The sequence below is a fragment of the Nannospalax galili genome, unplaced genomic scaffold, assembly GCF_000622305.1.
Source record: "Nannospalax galili isolate Female #2095 unplaced genomic scaffold, S.galili_v1.0 scaffold281, whole genome shotgun sequence".
NCBI classification, from domain to species: Eukaryota; Metazoa; Chordata; class Mammalia; order Rodentia; family Spalacidae; genus Nannospalax; species Nannospalax galili.
In genome coordinates this window covers 5,814,456-5,835,494 of record NW_008349068.1, presented here as the reverse complement: position 1 = coordinate 5,835,494, position 21,039 = coordinate 5,814,456, and the positions used below count along the sequence as shown (strand labels likewise).

The 21,039-nt window shown below is 37.2% G+C and overlaps 1 protein-coding gene and 1 pseudogene across 8 annotated transcripts in view; both read right to left on the bottom strand.

Moving 5' to 3' along the window:
- Positions 1-21,039, bottom strand: part of Pikfyve (phosphoinositide kinase, FYVE-type zinc finger containing) — a 90,323-nt gene that overhangs the window by 13,415 nt on the left and 55,869 nt on the right. For all 8 annotated transcript variants that reach the window (XM_029569904.1, XM_029569902.1, XM_029569905.1 and 5 more), the window contains 12 exons: positions 19,809-19,880; positions 18,728-18,899; positions 16,403-16,581; positions 13,673-13,786; positions 12,970-13,078; positions 12,686-12,840; positions 10,241-10,331; positions 7,343-7,403; positions 5,854-5,991; positions 4,855-4,975; positions 1,980-2,075; positions 299-382 (listed from right to left, as the gene is read on the bottom strand). In XM_029569904.1, coding sequence (XP_029425764.1) covers positions 299-382; positions 1,980-2,075; positions 4,855-4,975; positions 5,854-5,991; positions 7,343-7,403; positions 10,241-10,331; positions 12,686-12,840; positions 12,970-13,078; positions 13,673-13,786; positions 16,403-16,581; positions 18,728-18,899; positions 19,809-19,880 — 1,392 coding nt within the window. The remainder of the gene's footprint in view (positions 1-298; positions 383-1,979; positions 2,076-4,854; positions 4,976-5,853; positions 5,992-7,342; positions 7,404-10,240; positions 10,332-12,685; positions 12,841-12,969; positions 13,079-13,672; positions 13,787-16,402; positions 16,582-18,727; positions 18,900-19,808; positions 19,881-21,039) is intronic.
- LOC103744453 lies at positions 11,301-12,138 on the bottom strand (annotated as a pseudogene).

The window sequence follows — 21,039 nt, the reverse complement described above, 5'->3', positions numbered from 1 at the left end:
TAATGCCAAGCAGTAACACACTAATTGCACGCATTACTTTTTTTGTTAAATAAAACAGTTTCAGGTTTAAATCTGCAATACATAGTGAACTGAACTATTATAGCAAATGGTAGAAACTATATCCTAACAGTCTACATAAGGTATTTTGCTAGACTTGAATTTTGTTGCTTCAACAATTGGTAGAAATAAACTACCTGGATCCTAGATGATTTTACACTATAATAAAACTGAAATACAAGGATAAAGAAAATAATGACATTAGCTAGATTAAAACAGATTTTAATCAATCATGAATCACCTATTTGTTGGAAGCCCTTCTTCAGCACTGTTCCACAGAGTTGCTTTAGACAATTCCTCTAAGGCATTTCGGTATTCTTTACAACTTAAGGTAGAAATAGGTTAAAAATGTTAAACATTAAGCTCTTCTTTAACAATAAATCATAAGCTTTAAAATTAATTCTGCATTAAAGAAACACAATCATTTTAAGTGTCTATAATAGAACAAATACATTTAGGTTACCTAACAAAAGTGATCAAGCTTTCTGAGGAAGATCAATGCTTTCACAAAGAATTTTAAAAACCTCACCAAGCTGGGCGTAATGGCATACACCTTTAATTCTAGCACTTGGGAGGCAGAGGCAGGTGGATCTCTGCAAGTTCGAGGTCAGCCTGGTCTACATATTCAGTTCCAGGCCAGCTGGGACTACAGGGAGACCCAGATATGCAGATATTGCTCCATGGTAGAGCTGTCACTTAGCATCTGCAAGGCCCAGGGTTCAGTGTCCAACAACAAACACACAAACAAAAAGCCTATCTTCTAGTATTTAATATTTTTAATATTTACATCAAAATGGCAACTTAAAAATATAAAACATCAAGATTTAGTACAGGAAATTTTAAAGTGGTTTTCTATTTAAAGGAGCTAAATTAAAAAGAAAAAAAAGATTAATGTTAAAAAAAATCCTATTCTTGGACTAGCAGCCTGGAACGTTAACATTAGGGTGCATTCTTCTTCTAAGACACTGAAAAGAAGATGAACTCTACAAGAACACATGCTTCCTAATACTATAAAGAATTTTTCCATTTTGATACCTGTACTATCTATTGATGGACTGTAACTAATAAAGTGAGAAGCAAGTATTTTCATAACACTAAAGGGCAATGAAAAAAATATTGTATAGAATCTTACAAAGGACAAAAATTCTCATTATCTAAACAGTAAACTCTAAACTCCATGAAGGCAGAAGCACATGTACTATCTTGTTTACCCTTGTATATCCAACACCTATCAAATATTTCTCAATAAATGGGACTTTTCACTAATATACAAAAAGAATTTTCCTTTTTATTGCCTTACAATGGAAAAAATTTCATTAAACACCTCAGATGCTTTTAAACTAAGTTCAACATGACTAAAATGCTGAGGTTTATAGATATAATGTTAAATATAATATTAATGTTTTTAAGATGTAATGGTTTTTTATAATACATGATAACTATGTACGTTAAACACACAAACATGTCTACGGAGCAAGGCACAAAACAGCATTCACTAGGTTGGAAAAGTTTAGCCAGTATGCATGGAAAGTAGGAAGGAAATGATATTCAGATGTTATAAGACAGGCATGTTTCACTAGTATATTAATAACTAAGCCAAAGTAAGAGTTACCAGGGGTATGAAGTATAATAAAAAGAATGTTAGCATACTCAAGGATTAGTAAATAACTTGCCTAATCAGATTAATTATTAGGAACTCGCTTAAAAGTCATGCTATATCCCATTATTTGAGTAGAGAAGGTTTTCAGGTATATAAAAAAAAAAAGAGAGAGAGATTATTAGGTCTAAAGAACATGTACTTTTGCTTGTATTTAACCATTTTCCTTTACTCTATCGTAAAGAGCCTCCAAATACAGTAATTAATGGACAGACATAAGAATGCACAGATGTAACTACAGGAGAAAAAGTTCCATGAATAATACCTGAGGGCAAAAGCAATGATGGAGCTGGGTTCTTTCTCACAGACTGCAATGGGCACCCGTTCGTGTTCATACATTAAATAGTGTTTATCTGGATCACTGTTCAAAATTTTAAAATGAATTCAGAATATAAAGTAAATCAAATATAAAATTTATTAACTTATTACAAGTAAGTCTCAGGACAATTTAGCCAAAATGCACACACATGCTGAGAAATTGAATCAAATTGACAACAAAAGACAAAGAAAAGTTTTTTAGTAAATTGGAAAATTACCAGAAATTTTGCAGGGAGTTTGGGAACAGTTACCCTAAAGTTTTCCATACTGCCAAGATTTTAGTCATACTAGTCTAAAAAAAGATATGCAAATAAATAAAGTCAAAAATACCTTTAGAGAAGCGTCTCCCAGCAGCAGTCGTAGGAACAGTACTACAACTAGTTCCACAACCAGTAACACAACAAAGCCACTCCACTGTCATCACATGGAATCTGAGTGGTGACTCCATTTAAGTTTTGCCTCCCTGATTTCTGCTGTAACGCCTCTAGAAACCATTAGCTAGAGGCATGCATTTATTCAGATGCTATTTACTAAATATCCAATGTGCTACGAACATAATATTGAGGAAAAACTATCATTTAAGCATTTTATATATGTGAGTGGTGAACAGTACACTGGTGAGAAAAAAAAAAAAAACAGGCACAGAAATTTATAGTACAGAAGAACAAAGAAACTATCCTACAAGTAAATACAATCATTCTGTGACAAGTGCAATAAGAGAATTATTATGGGATGAATGTCTGATTTCCGTTTCCCAAATCACATGCTGAAATCCCCACTACAGCACTATTTGGCCTTAGGTCTTAAGGGTGGATGGGATCAGTGATTTTTCCTTAGGAATCCCATTCTTCATCTGGGAGCAAAAGAACAGGAACTAAATAAAAATTTAAATACTAAATGAATAAATATATGTCAGTTAAGAAAAAAAAGTCCTTTTTTATTTATATTTTATATATATAAGTTGTGCCTTCATGTACTAAGTGGGCATGCGATGCCCACAGAGGCCAGAAGTATGCATGGGATCCCCTAGAACTGGAGTTAAGGGCAGGTGTTAGCTGCCAAGTGGATGCTGGGAACTAAACCTGTATCCTCTGGAAGAGGAGTGAGTGCTCTGAATGCTGAGTCATCTTGCCAGCCCTGAAAGTACTTATTAACAAATGTCCACATTTCGCATAAACTTGTACCACCATAACAAGAGCAGCATTTGATGGCCACACCAGTCAACCAGTAGAATAACAAATTTTTACAGGGAGCTTACATTCATTTCCAGTCTGAGTGAACCCAGCACAAAAAAGTTAACATGAAAACATGCATGGGTCATCTTACCCCTCAGAACAGTGCCCTGTTCCAGGGAATTACTGGACCAGCAAGGTCCTCAGATGCAGCCAGAAATGTTTTTTAATGATCAATGAATATAGGCTACAGAGATGGCTCCAATAGGTCAAAGTACTTGCTGAACAAGCATGAGGACCTGAGTTCAAATTCCTAGTACTCATATAAAAAGTCAGGTATGGCCACACATGCCTATAGCTGCAGTACCACTGGGGAGAGACAGGAGTATCTCTGGGGCTTGCCAGATACCAGTCTAGACCCAAGTTCCGTGAAAGCCCCTGTTTCAAAGGAATAAGGTTAATAGTAAAACAGCAGGATACAGGATGTCTTTCTCTGGCCTTTATATGTGTACAGGGGCACACATCTGTGTCCATTACACCACAAGCTCATATATCAGCCCCCCCAACATATACATACTGCACATTCTCTCTCTCTCAAATACACATACACATACTTTAAAATAAATTTTGAAAAAAATTAATGGATGTAGCACTATATCTTTTTTAAAATTTATTTTTATTTTACTTGTATGAGTATTTTGCCTGCACCTATGTAAGTGCATCTGTACATGCAAACAAATGGAGTCCAAAAGAGGGCCTCAGATCCCCTAGAACTGGAGTTACAGACAGTTGTCAACTGCCATGTGCATGCTGAGAACTGAACCTAGGTCCTCTGTAAGAGTAGCCACTGCTTTCTCTTCACTGCTGAGCCATCTCTCCAGCCCCTTTGTAGCCCAGAAACCACTCATTCCTCCAAAAAGCATACAATGGGCAAGCGCAGGGCACCCTGAGAAGAAGGATGAAGCCTAGCAAGAGTGGAAGAGGGAGAGAGCCAAGGGTGCTGCTCAGGAGCTGGGATCAGGAAGTGTGCAGGGAGTTTAGACCAAGGGGTGAGCCCACATGCCCACAGGGCACAGGTGAAAGCTAACAGACCTTCTTTTTGTAAGTTGCTCCCTCCCTCTCATATAAACCTTGAGAAATCCAAGATAAAAATGTGTTATGCAGGCATGAGACCTTGAGAGAGTGAGGGCGGGTCAAACAGAGAGCCAGAAAGGGAAAATTTAGTGCAACACCCTTGTAGCACTGTATGTTTACACAGGCACATCTGTTTTCATAACTAGTGAGTTTAAGCACTAAGCAACATTAGCTAATGTCTTTTTAATCTATTTATTACTACATAAGTGGCACACGCCTTTAATCCCAGCATTCTGGAGGCAGAGGCAGGTAGATCTCTGTGAGTTCAAGGCCAGCCTGGTCTACATAGTGAGTTCCAGGGGGGAGGGGGCTACAGGGAGACCCTGTCTCAAAAAGACCCCCCCAAAAAAAAGAAAAACACTCTAAAAATTACATGTCACAAGTCATCTCTTTTACTAGGACGACATGAAATTTGGGATTAAGAAATATGTATTTGCAGATAAACTGATCTAAATATATTTAAAAAAAAAAAAAAAAAGCATGTGGAGAGAGCCACTGGGTTTTGTTAATACTTACAAAGGAAATGGAATAGGATTATAGCTGTTTCCTGGAAGCAAATTAGCAAAGATGGCTTTCATAGTTGACTTTTCCTTCACCTGGCTGTCTGTGGATCCGAGCAAATGTCCATCAAACACATCTAGAATGAAAAGTATTCTACTTATACATGAATAGTCAAGAAAAATAAAAAGCAGAAGTGTCAGTTTTACTCCTTTTTCTTTTGAGAATATAGGCAGGCATATTGAACATCAGTTACAAATTATTATTTAAATTTTTTGATCTGGAAAATTGGCTCTTATGAGCTGAAATAGCAATAGTGAAATGTACTCAGCACTGACTCCAAGGGACATGTCTTGTTCCTTACATTTGAAACTGAGATCATCCTGTATCAATGGTTTCTTACCACACAGGAGCAGGCAGCAACTGTGAGAGAATTACTCCTGAGTACATATGAACTCAGCCACAGCTATTCGTGTTATCACATCAACTCAGGAATGTGCACTATGGCTATTTTACCTCAGTTTAGTAGTAACTGGTAAAGTGAATGTCAAAGTTTATACTATAATTAAATAGCTACTGCTTAAACAAAAAGCAAGGAAACCAAGAAGCAAGATATGACTTTTGTTACAAAGTGAATATGTTTGTTAAAAAAACAATAGCAGACATTTTCCTCATTCTCTTACCTTATACTCTGTGATTTAAGGAAGTTAAGGGACCCCCTAACCCCTGACAAAAGATAGGTGACACTAAATAGCATTTCATTACTAAGATATCTACATACACAATTAATGCACGCCAATTAGTGCAACTCATGGAAGAAGTATCATAATGAAAAGGTGTACTTTTAAAAAGCACTTTCAACCAACATAAAGTAAAAAATTATAAAGGATAAGAAAGCATTATATCAAAGAATTAAAAGAATTAGCAATGTTGCTGTTGTTGTTTTCAGACATATAAAGGAAGGAATCATCTTAGCTTCAATTCAGTGACGTATGGTAAAAGCAACCTAAACTGTACCTTCAGAACCACTGGCTGTATCTAGGTCAGGGGGCCCTCCCATTGCCTGCTCAGCCAGGGCCTCTGGAGGAGTAGGCAGCTGGAGATGGGTGGAGCTAGTGGAGCTTTGGCTGGACAGGGTTGTCAAGAAGCGATCCTCTAAAAAGAATTAAAAAAAAAATCACAATCTTAAATGAGTTATTTTAAAGGAGTAGGTCCAGTGGGGTACGGTGGTACATGCCTTTAATCCCAGCATTCCGGAGGTGGCGGCAGGGAGATCTCTGTGAGTTCAAGGCTAGCTTGGTCTATATATCAAGTTCCAAGGAGTCACTGCTACATAATGAGACTCTGTCTCAAAAAAAAATTAAATTTAAAAAAAGAGTAAGTCCATTTCTACCAAATATTAATGCTTTTTAAATGCCAAGTCATAGTTGTACTTCTTTAAAATATGGAATTTTACCATTTTGAAAATCATCTAGGTCAGATCATAGAGATGGAAACAAAAATCCAAAGATTATATGGCTTGACCATAGTCAAATCTTGGTGGCAGTACTATAACAACCAATTCTGACTTTTACCCCACACAATATCCTTTCCACTATACCGCAAGACCTCCCTAAATATTACTCAGGTTAACAGACAATGAAATGAGAATACTATGGGGGAAAACACATGCTCATTCTAAAGAAAAAAAAGACATTAAGTTACAATTATTATGGGAAAATATCAAAAGTTATGAGTTAATCTCTTATTCAACAGATAGTCTATGTAAATTTCCCCACATGATGACACTATTATTAAATGAAGTAGTATGAAAGACATCTTAAACCCAGAAAACAATTTAATGACATAAAATATAAAGTAAGCATGCTAAAATTCTTGTAATGAAACAAGAAGGCTGATTTCAGAATAAGCAAAGAGAAATTCGGTGTCATTTTGTTTCTTCCTCCCCTATTAGCAGCCCTCTCTATAGTGTATATATTTCTATGTCCTAATGTATCTTCTTATCATATGACAGCTCAAGCCAATAAGAATTATAAATGCTCTAGATAGTGGGCTGAATAAGAATGTCCCCCATAGGCTCTAAGTATTCGGACATTTTATCCCCAGTTGGTGGTACTGTTCGGGGAGGTTTTAGGAGGTGTGGCCTTGCATGTCACTGGGGACAGGCTTTAAGAGTTCTTAAACTGCCAGATTTCCAGTCTCTCTCTGCTTCCTGTATCTACCTGAAAATGTTATCATTCGGCTTTCTGCTTCGGCCACCTCTGCTGCCATGCCTCCCCCACCATTAAGGACCCTTGAACCATAAGCTCAAATAAACTCTTCCCTCTCTCTATAAGTTGCCTTGGTCATGTTTTATCTCAGAAACAGAAAAGTAGCTAATACAAAAAGGGGGGAAATGACTAGAGACAACTCAACAACAACAACAAAAAAAAAGACTCAAAATCAACAGTTTAAAACAACTTATACAATAGAAATTTATTTAAATTCAACAGATTGAAAAACCAACCTTTTTCTCCATTTTGAAGTCCTGGAGAAATATTCCTTGGAGATGTGTCCATTGCACTTATCTGTGGAGAAATACATATGTTATCCAAGGAAGCATTAAAAATCAGTTTTAGCCAGGCGTGGTGGTGCACGCCTTTAATCCCAGCACTCGGGAGGCAGAGGCAGAGGCAGGTGGATCTCTGTGAGTTCAAGGCCAGCCTGGTCTACACAGTGAGTTCCAGGACAGCTGGGGCTACAGGGTCTCAAAAAGATTAAAAAAAAAAAAATTTCAATCAGTTTTAAAGGAGTCTAACCCAGTGAATATTGAACATTTTGGGCTAAGGACCTGTTTACACTCAAATATTTTGAGTGTAAATATTATAATTTCAAGTAGCTTTTGCCTTACTGGTAATTAAACCTGAGGACATTTAAAAATATGTATTTATTAGTTTATTTAGAAATAATAGCCCTATTACATAATAAACATAAGTATAACAAAACTAATTAAAGAAAAATAAAGCTATTTCCTAAAATTTAAAAACCGATGAAGAGAATGTCACCGTTTTACGTTTCCAGAAATATCTCTGATGTCGAGCTAACTAGAAGATAGCTAGAATCATACCTGGCTTCTGCATTTACTCTGTTGACATACATTTTTAGAGTTGCAGTTCTGGCTTCCCACAGATAAGCAGTTCCTAAAGAGAAGACCTCTAGGCATGGACTCTAAGGAACACTTGAACCATACTTTGAGATTACTGTTCTAAATGGTAGTTCACACTTGACATAAATGCATCTAGGAATGCTGAGGACTATTCAGTAAGCCTAGTAATCATTTATTATCCACTGAACCTTCTAGAGTCCTCTTACCTATGGACAAGATATATCAGAATGACTATAAGCCTCACACACAATTTAGAGAGTGATTTCTATATGTCACTAAAGATTACCATATCAGAGATATCTTCCCGGGCACTTTACATAAAATAACTGAGTAGTATACTATTACATACTTCATCATCTGAGTTCATGTGTATTTTTTACCAAATGTTTCATGAGGATAGTAACTATAGCCTTTGTTCACAAACACATGCTTTATAACCTAAAAAATGCCCAAACTAGAATAAGCACTCAAGAATTATTTATCAAATGAATAAATATAAAGGCACTGCAACAGAATTTCAAGTCAATTTTCAACTTTCCAAAAGCTGATCACCAACTGAGTGATCTCATATTTCCAAGTTTGTGTCTATAAGCTATACCCAAAGGGCCTCACACTAGTAACTTTGCAGTATCTTTAGTAGACAAATGGAAAACTATCAAGCATATGTCCTGGTCGTCAACAGCCCTGGGCTAGATGACAAATACTAACATACAGATCATCTTCAGTAACCTTATTCTTACATCTAAACATTAAGGGAACACGTACAAAAAGAAATACTGCCTCAAAAGCCTTTGTGATATGAGCATGCAAGGCCCTATACTAGCATCAATTCATATGAAATTTGGGCAGCATGACAGGCAAAATTCTAAAGGGCCTCAAGATGTCTAGTTCCTGTTATATGCACCCTTATTCCAATTATTCTACCAAGCACTAATCGAAATGTTGCTGTGAAGGAATTTTTCAAATATAATCATGGTGCCAAGTCAGTCACAAAATGAGAAGAAATCCAGATGCAAGTGCATGAGTCTCAAATTTGTGTCTGTACATCAAAGAGACAAAGGAAATAAGTGATCTAAAGCACAAGAGGGACTGCACCATTGTTGAAGGATTTGAAGAGGGAGCAGACTACAGGGAATCCAAGCAACCATCAATAGCTATCAACAAAAAGAAGTCAGTTCTGTCACTATAGGAACTGAATGCTGTCAACAACCTGAACAAGCTGGGAAGAAACCCTGATTTTCAAATGTGAGAGAAGCCCTGGCCAAACCCTCCATTTGAGTTCTATGAGACTCTGAGAACCTAGCCATACATGCCAGATGCACTCTGACCCACAAAACTGTGAAATAATAAATCCATACTTTGAACACCAAGTTTGTGGTAATTTCCTACCAGCAAAAGAAAAGCAGTCCAGCTGGAAAAAGTAAACTGACATTGTATACATTATATATGGGTGTGTATGAGATATAAAGGATATATATAGATATATATAATCTTATTCAGTTCAGATACCTTAAGAACTTCTTATTTAAGCACAAGGATAAAGCACATCCAAAACTACACAATAAAAATGAGAATTCTAACTATGCACTCTGAGCTCTCACATCTTTTCTTTTGTAATATCCTCAGTGACACCTCAGTGGATAGATATTTTTAAATAAATATTTCAAATAAATGAATTATAACACGTTATTTTATTTTAGGATAGGATATAAAAGTAATCCAGATCATATCTCCTTGAAAACTCATAACAGTAAGACAGAGAGCATCTGTGTATTATAAAGCATTTATAACAATCCTATTATAAATGGAACTAATTATATTTCTGTACTGGATAGCTTTAGTGTCAACTTGACACACCTGGGTTGAGGGAGCCTCAACTGGGGAACTGCCTCCATTGGACTGGCTGTGGCCATGTCTGTGTGGTATCTTATTAATTACTGAGCGATGTGAGAGGGTCCAGCCCACTGTGGGCAGTGCCACCCCTGGGCAGGTGGGCCTATCTTGTATAAGAAAGCAGTCTGAGTATGGACCAGGAGAGCAAGCCAGTTAAGCAGTGTTCCTCCATGGCCTATGTTCCAGCTCCTGCCCTGAGTTCCTACCTTGGGCTGCCTGATGACCTGTGACCTGGGAGATGTAAGCTGAATAAACCCTTTCCTCCCCAAGTTGGTATCAGTCAGAGTGTTGTGTTACAGCAATGGAGAGACAAAGTAGGACAATTTCTATCAACAAATCAGCAAAGACAATGCTCCATTTTATTACCTTGCTTTCTTCCCCTTGTCTTAGTCTTCCAGGACTTGGAGGAACTGAAGGCCTCTTTCTACCTTTTTCCTGCTGGAAAAGGTCCTGCAACCTATAGTCAAAGGCAAAAAGGAATATGGCTTTGTTTCCAACATTTTGAAGGATAGTTATAACTTTTTTCTTTACAATTTGAAATTACATAGTCCATCTTTCTCTGTGGTTGTAGTACACATTATATGGTTATATACACATTAAAGTACACGTTATATGGTTATATACACATTAAAGTTGTATATCACTACAACTAAGCTCTTATGATAACTAATCAGCTAATGAAGAGCTCTTACTGGTATGATAATAATTAGAAAATTGCAAGTTACTATAAAGATAAATATTTTTAAAAAAATATTGAGTAATGGTATAAGATAAACCTATTAATATATTTAAAATTCCAGTCTCAAAACCAATTATCATTCCTGGGACACTTAACTCTACTAAATCTCACTCAGCAGCATGCACATTTGAAACGGTACAGGGCTGTTTCCATGTTTGTGGGTTTGTTGTTGTTGTTTAAGAAAAACTTTAATTGCCATTCCAAAAAACACCTTTGCGAAGTAAAAAATTGTTTTATTAATATTAATAAAGAATATGTTCTAGAAAGTAGAGGTAACTGGTTGTAAAATTCTGGCAGTCATTTAATAAAAGTCAGATGGTTAGTTGAGACCAACATCGAATGAGGATGAAAGCCTTGTCTGTGGGGAATTTTGGATGATAAATGCAGAAATATTATACTGTGCATAAACCAGATTGAAATGTTTTCACAAGTGTTGTAAAAGTTTCATATAGTAAGTTTTTTTTCTATATGCTCTTCAATTTCACAGCAAGAATGGTATAGAATACAAGATATCTAACTCCCTGATATAATGCATACACTTCAAAATGATTACACTATGATTATACCTAGGACTTTCTGCAACTACAAGGTGGTACTCATGGAAAGCATGGCCCCCAGGATCAACATCTAGAAAACAGCCACCACCTTCTATGTGTCCTCTCTTTCTGTACTTTTTCATAATTTTTCTTAACTCTCCTGTTGTTGCTGCTGCTTAGCAAAACTGGTAAAAACAAAATTGTAATCTGGCAATCAAAATGTTTAAAACATTCAATCTTCTCAGGTGAAGAAAGCTCTGTGTAACACTTAGAATTCTGGTTGACAAACAAGGTGGTCACAAATTTTCCTGGCTTGAAGACTTCCACAACTTTCCTAATCAGGTCATCATAGGAGGTTTGACTTAAGTTGTTTCAAAGCTAGCATAAGAAAATTCTGGTTCTGGAGTGATGTAAATAGTCCAGGATGTTCCATCAAATTTCATTCCATTCATCCAATAGCCACAAGGATTGAACAGTGTGGCATCAATGACAAAACCTGGTATCAGGTCACGAATTCCACTCTCACGAGTGACATCCTTTGCAGTAACACCATCTTTCATACAGAACTGGTCTATAACTACTAGGTCAAGCTTACTCATCAGAATTTCCAGAGTTTGATCTGGACGACTTATTACTCAGTTCTCTGGGAAATCCAAAGTATACAAGACCAACAGTCAGAATTCATACGTCCCATACAATATGCTGCTCCATTTGGGAAAACTGCATTAAGAAACTCCATTTCTTCCTAGAAATTTTGGTGTGGGTACCCTTGGTAAGAAGGCTTCATGAAATTCTTACAAGAATGAAAAAAGCTTTGAATTGAGTCAAATCCACTATAATCCCTAGCAAGCTTCAACAGGGAAGCCAGAGCTTTCAGTAAAGAGTGGTACCACATGTCTTCAAAATGAAATGTCTCTTGGAGACAAACATGCTACTCTGAGTACATAAGCTTCCTGCTTGTCAGTCTTTGTCATACTTATGATTAAACACTGCACATCCTTCAAAAGTACATCCCACTCAGATCTTGGGATAGTGTAAAAATCCCCAAATCCCTGGTTTGCATCGGCCTTCTGCCTGAAGAACCAAAGCTCCAGCAGTTTCAGCTATTTTTGTGAGCAAAAGTTGAACGTGAGTCTGTTGCAAATAGAGGCAGATACTGTTCAGTCTCTTGAAATCTGCTGCTTTCCCATTAGAGAGAGTTGAAGGAATGGTAGCTAATGTCCCTGGCCATACTTTGTAAGCCCCATATTTGTTTTTTCTTTATCTTCACAATTTACAGACCAGCACACATAGTTTAAAGGATGAAGAGAAGAGAATAAAGACCAAAAAAATTCTTTCTGACTAGAGAAAATTAAACATCTATAATTAATACTTTGAATTTTAAAATATTAGGGTTGGAATTAAGTGGTAGAATACTTGCCTAGCAAGCTCCAGGCCTTGAGTTTGGTACCCAGAACCAGAAAATAAATATATTTTAAAATATTATAGCAAAGCAAATTCAGGAACAGTATCAAGGAAAATCTGACACAGTCATACCTGTTATTCCAAGCTTGTAACACTTCACAGAGACTTTGTTTCTTGGCAATGAGTGACTCAAAGACCGACTGCAGTTGCTGAGGGGTATCTACAGAGGAAGACATGAGTCTTGCCTGCATCTTTTCAATCCAGTTCTTGAACTCACCTTCTTCCATCTGGAAGACAACCAAAACAATTTCATTAAACTGAGACACTACACAGACACATACCAAAAAGACTTCTAGTAACAAAATAATCAACTTTTGGATTTTCTATATTAAAAAAAAGAAAAAAAGAAGAATTACCTCCTTTTGTGCAAAGATATCTTCCATTTTTTCCTCTCTTGTTTTGCTAAATGTATCAGTTTTCAGAGATGCAAGTCTTTCATCAACAGCTAGGTATACCTGTGAAACTCTATAAATGGAAGGAAAGAACATCACAAACATTAGAGAAACTGAAATCAAACTATCTCACATAAATTATGGAAAAAGATATTTTATGTAAAACTATAACTAGAATGGCTTCTACCTAAATAAAAATCATATAGAATCTTACAAAAGTAGTAAAAACCTCAAAGGAAACACTTCAAAATTTTAAGTTGTTTGTAATGTCTGAGAGATACTTTCCAATATTATTTATGCTTTTCTTTTTCATACTGAGCAGACAACACAAAATTATAAGAATATAGTTGTTTCTATTTCAAAAGAAAGGTAAATGAACAAACTGATAAAACAGCTATGAAGAGGCTGGAGAAATGGCTCAGCGGTTAAGAGCACTGACTGCTTTTACAGAGGACTCGGGTTTGATTCCCAGCACCCAGTTTCAGGGGAATCCGATGCACTCCTCTGACCTCTGCAGTATTGCATGACACGGTGCACTCACAGACATGCAGGCATTATACTCATACACATAAAATAAAAATAATAAATAAAATATTTAAAAAAAAAACAGCTGTGGATTACAAGCATTACTAAACAAAAATGGATGATCAAACAAACTGAACCTTACTTCTGAAAAAAGTCCTTGAGATCCTGAAGAAGAGACACTTTTAATGGGGCTTGACGTTTAATGAATATTTTGGGGAGTGGTACACATACTTCCAGAAGTCGAATAGGAGTATAACTGAGGAAAGAGAGAAGAAAAAGGGGAAAAATTGATAATTTGAAAGACAAATGGCAAATTAAATTCTAACGGGGCATAAGAGAAAAAGATTTCTATAAAGTTTCATAAAGGCATAAAGGGTAACTTTTAAACACTAGAAATATCTTTCCCAGTTTTGGAGGGACTTTGTTCTATCCTTCCAGAGTAACACCATCCCATCTACTATAAAAGCAAAAATGAATTTAATGTAAACTTTCTCCTATGGGTGAGAAAAGGAACTTTAAAAGTATTAACTTCACAACTCTGAGGGATAGAGTCTTCATTCCCCTTCCACCCAACATATTGACTAGTAAATACTGTTACCCTATCTACATCCTAAATTTTGGTGACGGTGGCAGTCTTTTTTTTGTGTGGATCTTTGTTTCTGTTGTTTGAGTTTTTTGCTTGTTTATTTGCTTGCTTGCTTGTTTTTGAGACATGATCTCATCATACAGCCCTAGTTGGCCGTAACTTGCTAAGTCGACCTGGCTGGCCTTGAACTCAGAGAGATCCCTCTGCGTCGGCCTCCCGAGTTATGGGATTAAAGGCCTTGTCATCACATACTGCCTACATTCTAAAATTATGGTTAAAAGCCCTTTCTTCGGCCTCAGTCTATATGGCTGGTGCTGCTGGTCACAGTAGCTCTCTCTCCCTCCCTCCCTCTCTCTCTTTCTCGCTCTCTCTCTCCCTCCCTCCCTTCCTCCCTCCTCCCTCCCTCTCCCCTTCTCTCCCCTTTGTGGCTTTGCTCTGTTGAGTCCTGGACTTGGGCAGTGAGGAGGGCAGCATCTCTATGATAGGACCTGACTTGGGGGTGTGAGGGGATGTCATGTAGAGTTTCTGGTCTTCATGTCTGCAATATTCTGAACAGCTGATGTGCCCCCTGCTTAGTGGCCATGCTGTTATTTATATGTTGGACACTGATGATCCACCTGTCTTTCTAATGTGAGCCTTCTGAACACAGGGCAATGGAATAAAACACTTTAAAAATGAAAAAAAAAGGCCCTTTCTTAAAAATGAAAGAAGTTCTAATTAATAAATGTTTCCCAAGTATACTGTGTGCCTGTGCTGAATAGCTTCAGTTGTTAATAGACACATCAAGGAGACAAGAACTTCAGTTAAAGCATGCCTATGGATTTGCTTGTGGCCATGTCTATAAGGCATTTTCTTAACTGCTAACTGATGTGGGTGGGCCCAGCCCAACGTGAACGGTGTGACCCCTGAGCAGGCAGTCCTGGGTTATATAAGAAAGCAGGCTGAGCAAGGCCAGAAGAGCAGGTCAGTAAGCAGCATTCCCCGATGGTCTCTGCTTCAGCTCCTGCTTCCAGGTTCCTGCTTTGGAAGTGTAAGATGAAATAAACCTTTTCCTTTCCAACTTGGTTTTGGTAGGTATTTTATTACAGCAATAGAAAGTAACAAGGACAGTATCAGATACTGTTCTAAATGCCGAGAATATAACACCAAAATTCATGCCCTTATGCCTTAGGAATAATAGATTGGGTAATAAACAAAACATAAATATTTAAGCTGTATCAGAGTACTATGAAGAAAAATAAAGCCAGAATAAGAAGCAGGGAGTGCTAGGCAAGTAAAATTTGAATAAAGACCTACTAGAAGTAAGGAAATAACAAGCCCGTATCTGAGGAATGAGCAGCTGAAAGAAAGAATAAGTATAAGGCTTCCAGGCAGGCACCTACCTGACGCAGCTGAGCCAGACCAGGGCCAGGGAGGCTGCAGGAGAGTGAGAGAGCAGTAGGCGATGAGAGCACAGAGGCCTGGGCAGCAAGAATGCGTAGGGGCTTATAAACCAGGAAAAGGACTGGCTTCCAATGAGGACAAACCAGACATCTTTTGTAATGTCTAAAGCAGAAGAGTGACCTCATCATTTTCCTTTAACAGGGTCACTTTGACTGCTGCACCAAGCGAAAGCAGGTTACAAAGAATAGTTAAATAGAGAGTGGATGGAGCTACTGCAATAACCTCCATGCAAAACAACAGAGACTTAGTAGCCACTGTGGCAGCACTGAAGTTGATGAAGTGTCTCAGTAAGTTCTGAAGGTAGAGCCTGCATTCTCAAATTATTTAATACCATAATGGTGAGTATTTATTCCTTGAGCTTAGAAGTTTAGCTTTATCAGAAGTATCTTATGATCTTCATGGTAATTAATGTCTTAGCAAAATCTGTCAAGGCTTTTGGATGTCAAAACAACAGTGAACAGAGAGGAAGCACAAGATCAACTAGAGTTCAGATCATGACTCCCATCAAGCACGTATACTATCCATGCTTAAAACATCTATAAAATCTAAGAGTAGCCAGGCATGGTGGCGCACGCCTTTAATCCCAGCACTCGGGAGGCAGAGGCAGGCGGATCTCTGTGAGTGCAAGGCCAGCCTGGTCTACATAGTGAGTTCGAGGATAGCTGGGGCTACAGGGAGACCTGTCTCAAAAAAGAAAAAAAAAAATTTAAGATAAGGATAACAAAAATACCGTATTTGCAAGGATAGAGAAAAGCGATGACACATGCCCAAATGCAACAGAATAGTGGAAATATTACGTCTTTAAGGAATGTGATAATGTACAAGATCAATTTGTCTTTTTACCTGAAAGATGCCACCATCTGGTTATAGGAGAAATACTGGTGATAATCATGGTGGATAGAGTGGCCACATGGCTCAGCATTGGCTCTACGTGTATACTGGTGCCCATAAAACCGAAGTTCAAGGTACTTTGCAAATGACATAGACCAAGATTCATTGGAAAGAGCAACAACTGGTGTTACCTAGAATTCAGAAAAAAAAAACATTTTTTTTAATCACATATTGAGAATATCATTTTTAAAAGATGTATTTTCTAAGACAAACAATGTGTTCTGATTGGAGGAAACCGGGAAAAGAACAAAATCTTCAAAGGTGTTTTGAGCTGGGAGGAAAAGGATGAAGAATATCTCAAATATCCCCTAAACAACAGCAATATGCGTGTATATTCTTTACTTTCTTTCTTTACTATTTTTCAAATGGCCACAGAGGATGGACACTTAACCAATCCCTACTGATGGGAATTTGAGGTAAGATTTTCCTTATTTGTATGATGTACCAATGATATATATATATATATATATATACACACACACACACACACACACACTCAGAAACAGACATGCTCCTTATATATACATACTCAGAAACAGACATGACTATTTCCTTAGAATAAATCAGTGAGGGTGGGCACTGACCTCATTGATCAGTGAGGTCAAAGAAAGGGCAATGATCTTGATACTTTCTGCCACATTTCCTCCCTAAAAAGATGCATTCATTTACACAAACTTTAGCAACTAAGAATACTAAGTCCCTAACTTTCTTAACAATCCTAGAAATTATTTAGCTTTAAAAAAAAATTTAAAGCATTTTACTCATTTTATATTTGGCTTCACTTATACTTCACTAATGAATAAAATTAATTTGCATATAACTAACCTATGTGAAACTGCTTTTACATACTCTTTTTTGCCTGTTTTTTCTATCTCTATGGAGACACGACAGAAATTTAACATAAAACTTTTCTTACATTAGAAATTTTTCATTTTTTTCAGGTGTAACAACTCTTTCCCTTTCTGGCATAACCCCAAAGAAAGAAATGTTTGTTTGTTTTAATTAAAGTGCATAAAACCAAAGCATACAAGACAGAAAGACCAAATTTCAGTTATGCACTTAATTCAACAGTCCATGTACAGAGTTAACAAACTGCTGCCCGCTGTCTAATGAGACGTAAAGGCCTATTAATATGAGTAAGGGGCTAGAGTCTAGTTTAATAGTAAAGTAGTTCCCTAGCATGTATCTGATCCCAGCACCACACAAAAGATAATCTGGAAGACTGACAGTTCCGAGAAATCACTGCAGGTCAGCATGCTCCCAGCTCAGAAGGAACTAACTGTGATATTGCCATTCCCAACTGCTATATTAACATGGGACACACTGTCATTTTATCTAAAATTCTCATATATACCTTCCAAGAGCACATTCCAAAATAGGTCAAGGTAACTATGAAGTTAAATTTGGTATACATCCACTACAATTTGAATAAACATTATATATTAAAAACATAATATTGCCATCAAAGAATTCCTTCCAGAGTTAGGAAAGTAAAAACAGACACAGAGGAAATTAAATACATGTTCAAGTCCTTTTTTCAAGACTGTACACGAAAACTAGTAAAGGCCATTTTCAACAAAGGATTATCTATTATTTTTGCAAAGAGAGTTGTTGATATAGACTTAAACTTATTAGATTAAATATTTGAATCACTGTAGTTATTGCCTTATGTCTGTCTTCTCCCCTAGAAGCCATTCCTTATTCTCTTTCTATTCCTAGGGCCCAGCACAGTACCTGGCACACAGATGGTACTAAGTAAGTCTGAAGAATAAACAAGCATAATTGAAAATTATCAAAATATAATTTCAATATATCTTATCAGACAAAGCATCTGTACTTTATTTAGTGACAAATATTCCTTACATGGAATCTTAAATATACACTAGGCTGAACACAGCACAAGAAGGCATACAAATAAGACCACACCCAAGGGACTAGAGAGATGGCTCAGCAGTTTAGAGCACTGGTCGCTCTTGCAGAGGACCAAGGTTCAGGTCCCAGCACCCATATGGCAGCTAACAATCATCAGTCTAGGTCCAGGGGATTCGACACCCTTCTCTGGCTTCTGCAGGCTTTCTCTGGCCTCCACAGGAATTGCAAACACATGGTGCACTTACATAAATGCAAACAAAATACTCATAATAAAAATAAATTAAAAATTAAAATACATAAAGACCACCAAGTTCAAAATATTACTGAGCACACATCCCCTTCTCCAAAGAACTACACAAATAAAGAATGAAAAGTCATAAGAAATATTGTAGTAACAGCATATACTTGTTTGCAGATTCTGCACCAGGAGTATGTGAGAATCGTATGTTGATATCCAGGTACTGGGGAATCCAACTCCTTCAGGATTATCTGCACACAGCCTTGGCCATGGACAAAGCGTCGAATGTGATGCACCATAGGGGTATCACAGAACATACTAGGACACTGGTAAGAAGACCTGTGACAAATAAGAGAGTTCTTCTCACATTAATCATGAAACAGAGAGGTCACACAAAATAAGTGCTGGCCAACCAGAATCATCATCAAGGAAGAACAGTATCCTTTCTAGAGTACTGATGAACAGTGGACAGTCTGTACAAAGATGCATTCTGCTCAGAGCTGCAGATGAACATTCTGTCTTAAACTGAAGCATGGTAAGAGTTTCCATTTATCAAACACCTTCTAATGGCCAATTTCAAACACTTCATTTTACCCATTAGAAAGCTAGATATGGGGCCAGAGACATGGCTCATCAGTTAACAACACTGGTTGTTCTTGCAGAAGACCCGGGTTCGAATTCCAGCACCCTCGTGGCAGCTAACAACTGTCTGTAACTCCAGTCCCAGGGGATCCGACAGCCTCTTCTGACCTCCACAGACACTGCACGACACGGGTGCACTTAACTACATGCAGGCAATACACGCATACACATAAAATAAAAATAATAAATAAAATTAAAAAAAAAACACCTAGCTATTTCTAAGGATTGTATTCCCTGTTGAGGAGGCTGGTAAAACATTAAATCACTTGTACTATGCTGTGTAAGTGGTAAGTAAAAGCAGTAATATTTAACTGGGGTCTAGCTGATTCCAACCCTTCCCCTAGTCTCCCACTTGAATCACTTTAAAGCAGACATCCTGAATAAGTCTTAGGATAGTTGAGTGACTAAACAGGCAAATATGCAAGTTAAGACATCCCAGTGTGAATAGGCAACAGATCATATTTTTCTATGATATAATCTGATATGATGTATGAAAGTGAGGACCACTAACAATATTTAACATTCAACTTGTGCTTATGTTTTAGTTTGAAATTTCTGGGCTTCAACAACGCATAATAAATTGTTAAGAGGAAAATTAGCTCCTACCTGAAACAGTATCTTTCTAAAAATATTCCTAATGTAAGATCATTCTTTCCATAAAATTCCATTGTTACAATCCTAAAAGAAAAAAACTATTTATTAGAAACATGTAAGCATTACCACAAAGATATGTCAAAAGATTACATATTCTAATTATTAAATGTGCTTATAATGAATTACAGTATTAAAGCAAATAGTATTTGTTGTTGCTATAGAGTAAGCTTTGCTTCCGATTGTCAAACAAGTGTGGACTAGCCACACTACAGCACCTTTTATACTCCCAGTCCATTAGTACCTTGTGAAGCTGCTTAATGAGGATGCATAAATTAAAATATTAATTGAATAAAATTAACTTCAATTAGGAAGAGGTAAAAGCTTCCTTGACAAAGACTCAAAATCCCATCAACATTAAAAAAATAAATAAAAAACAATTCCCAGCTTCTGCTCTCTGGCCCATGCCTTCACTGTATACAGAGAACAGTAACTCTTACTCTTACTAAACAGTCGACTCCTAACTTTGTATCTAACTTAGAACTAGTTACCCACAAACAAGAGACTTTGACTGTATGCCTCCTGAAACCCATGCCTTAGTCAAGTATTAAATTCCTAAAATAATTCTTATGGGCTTTCACAAAGACGGATTTGAAGCTAGTCTGGAACTATACCAGTTCTAGAAAAATTTCTCCCTGTTGTAGTGTTTTATCATGGAAACAGTGCTGGGGGAAAAAAAATACAGTATGTATGTGTTGTGTGTGTGTGTTGGAAAAAAAATAATGGGGTGTGTGTGTCTGTGTCTGTGTGTTTGTGATGCTGGGGGTCCAAATCCAGGGCCTCATGCTTGCTAAGCATACATTACCATTGAGCTATACCCCAACCCCTGCATTGTTCTTTTAAAACTGAACATAAGCCATAAAATGAAAAGCTATTGTGATGGCGTTGTCAATTCAACAAATCTATTGTCTCCTGGAAAATGGGTCTCTGTGCATGCCTGTGGGAGATTATCTTGATTGACATGGAAAAATGCACCCATTGGGGATGGCACCATTCCCTGACTGGGATCCTCGGCTACACAAAATGAAGAAAGCAATGTGAGCTGAGCAATAAGACCAAGCATTATTTTGCTCTCATCTTCTGAATGCCGATTTAATGTGACCAGCTACTTCCAAGTCCAACTACTTTCACTTCCTTTCCATGACAGGCTGTAACTTAGAACTGCGTGCTAACTAAACCCTTTCTC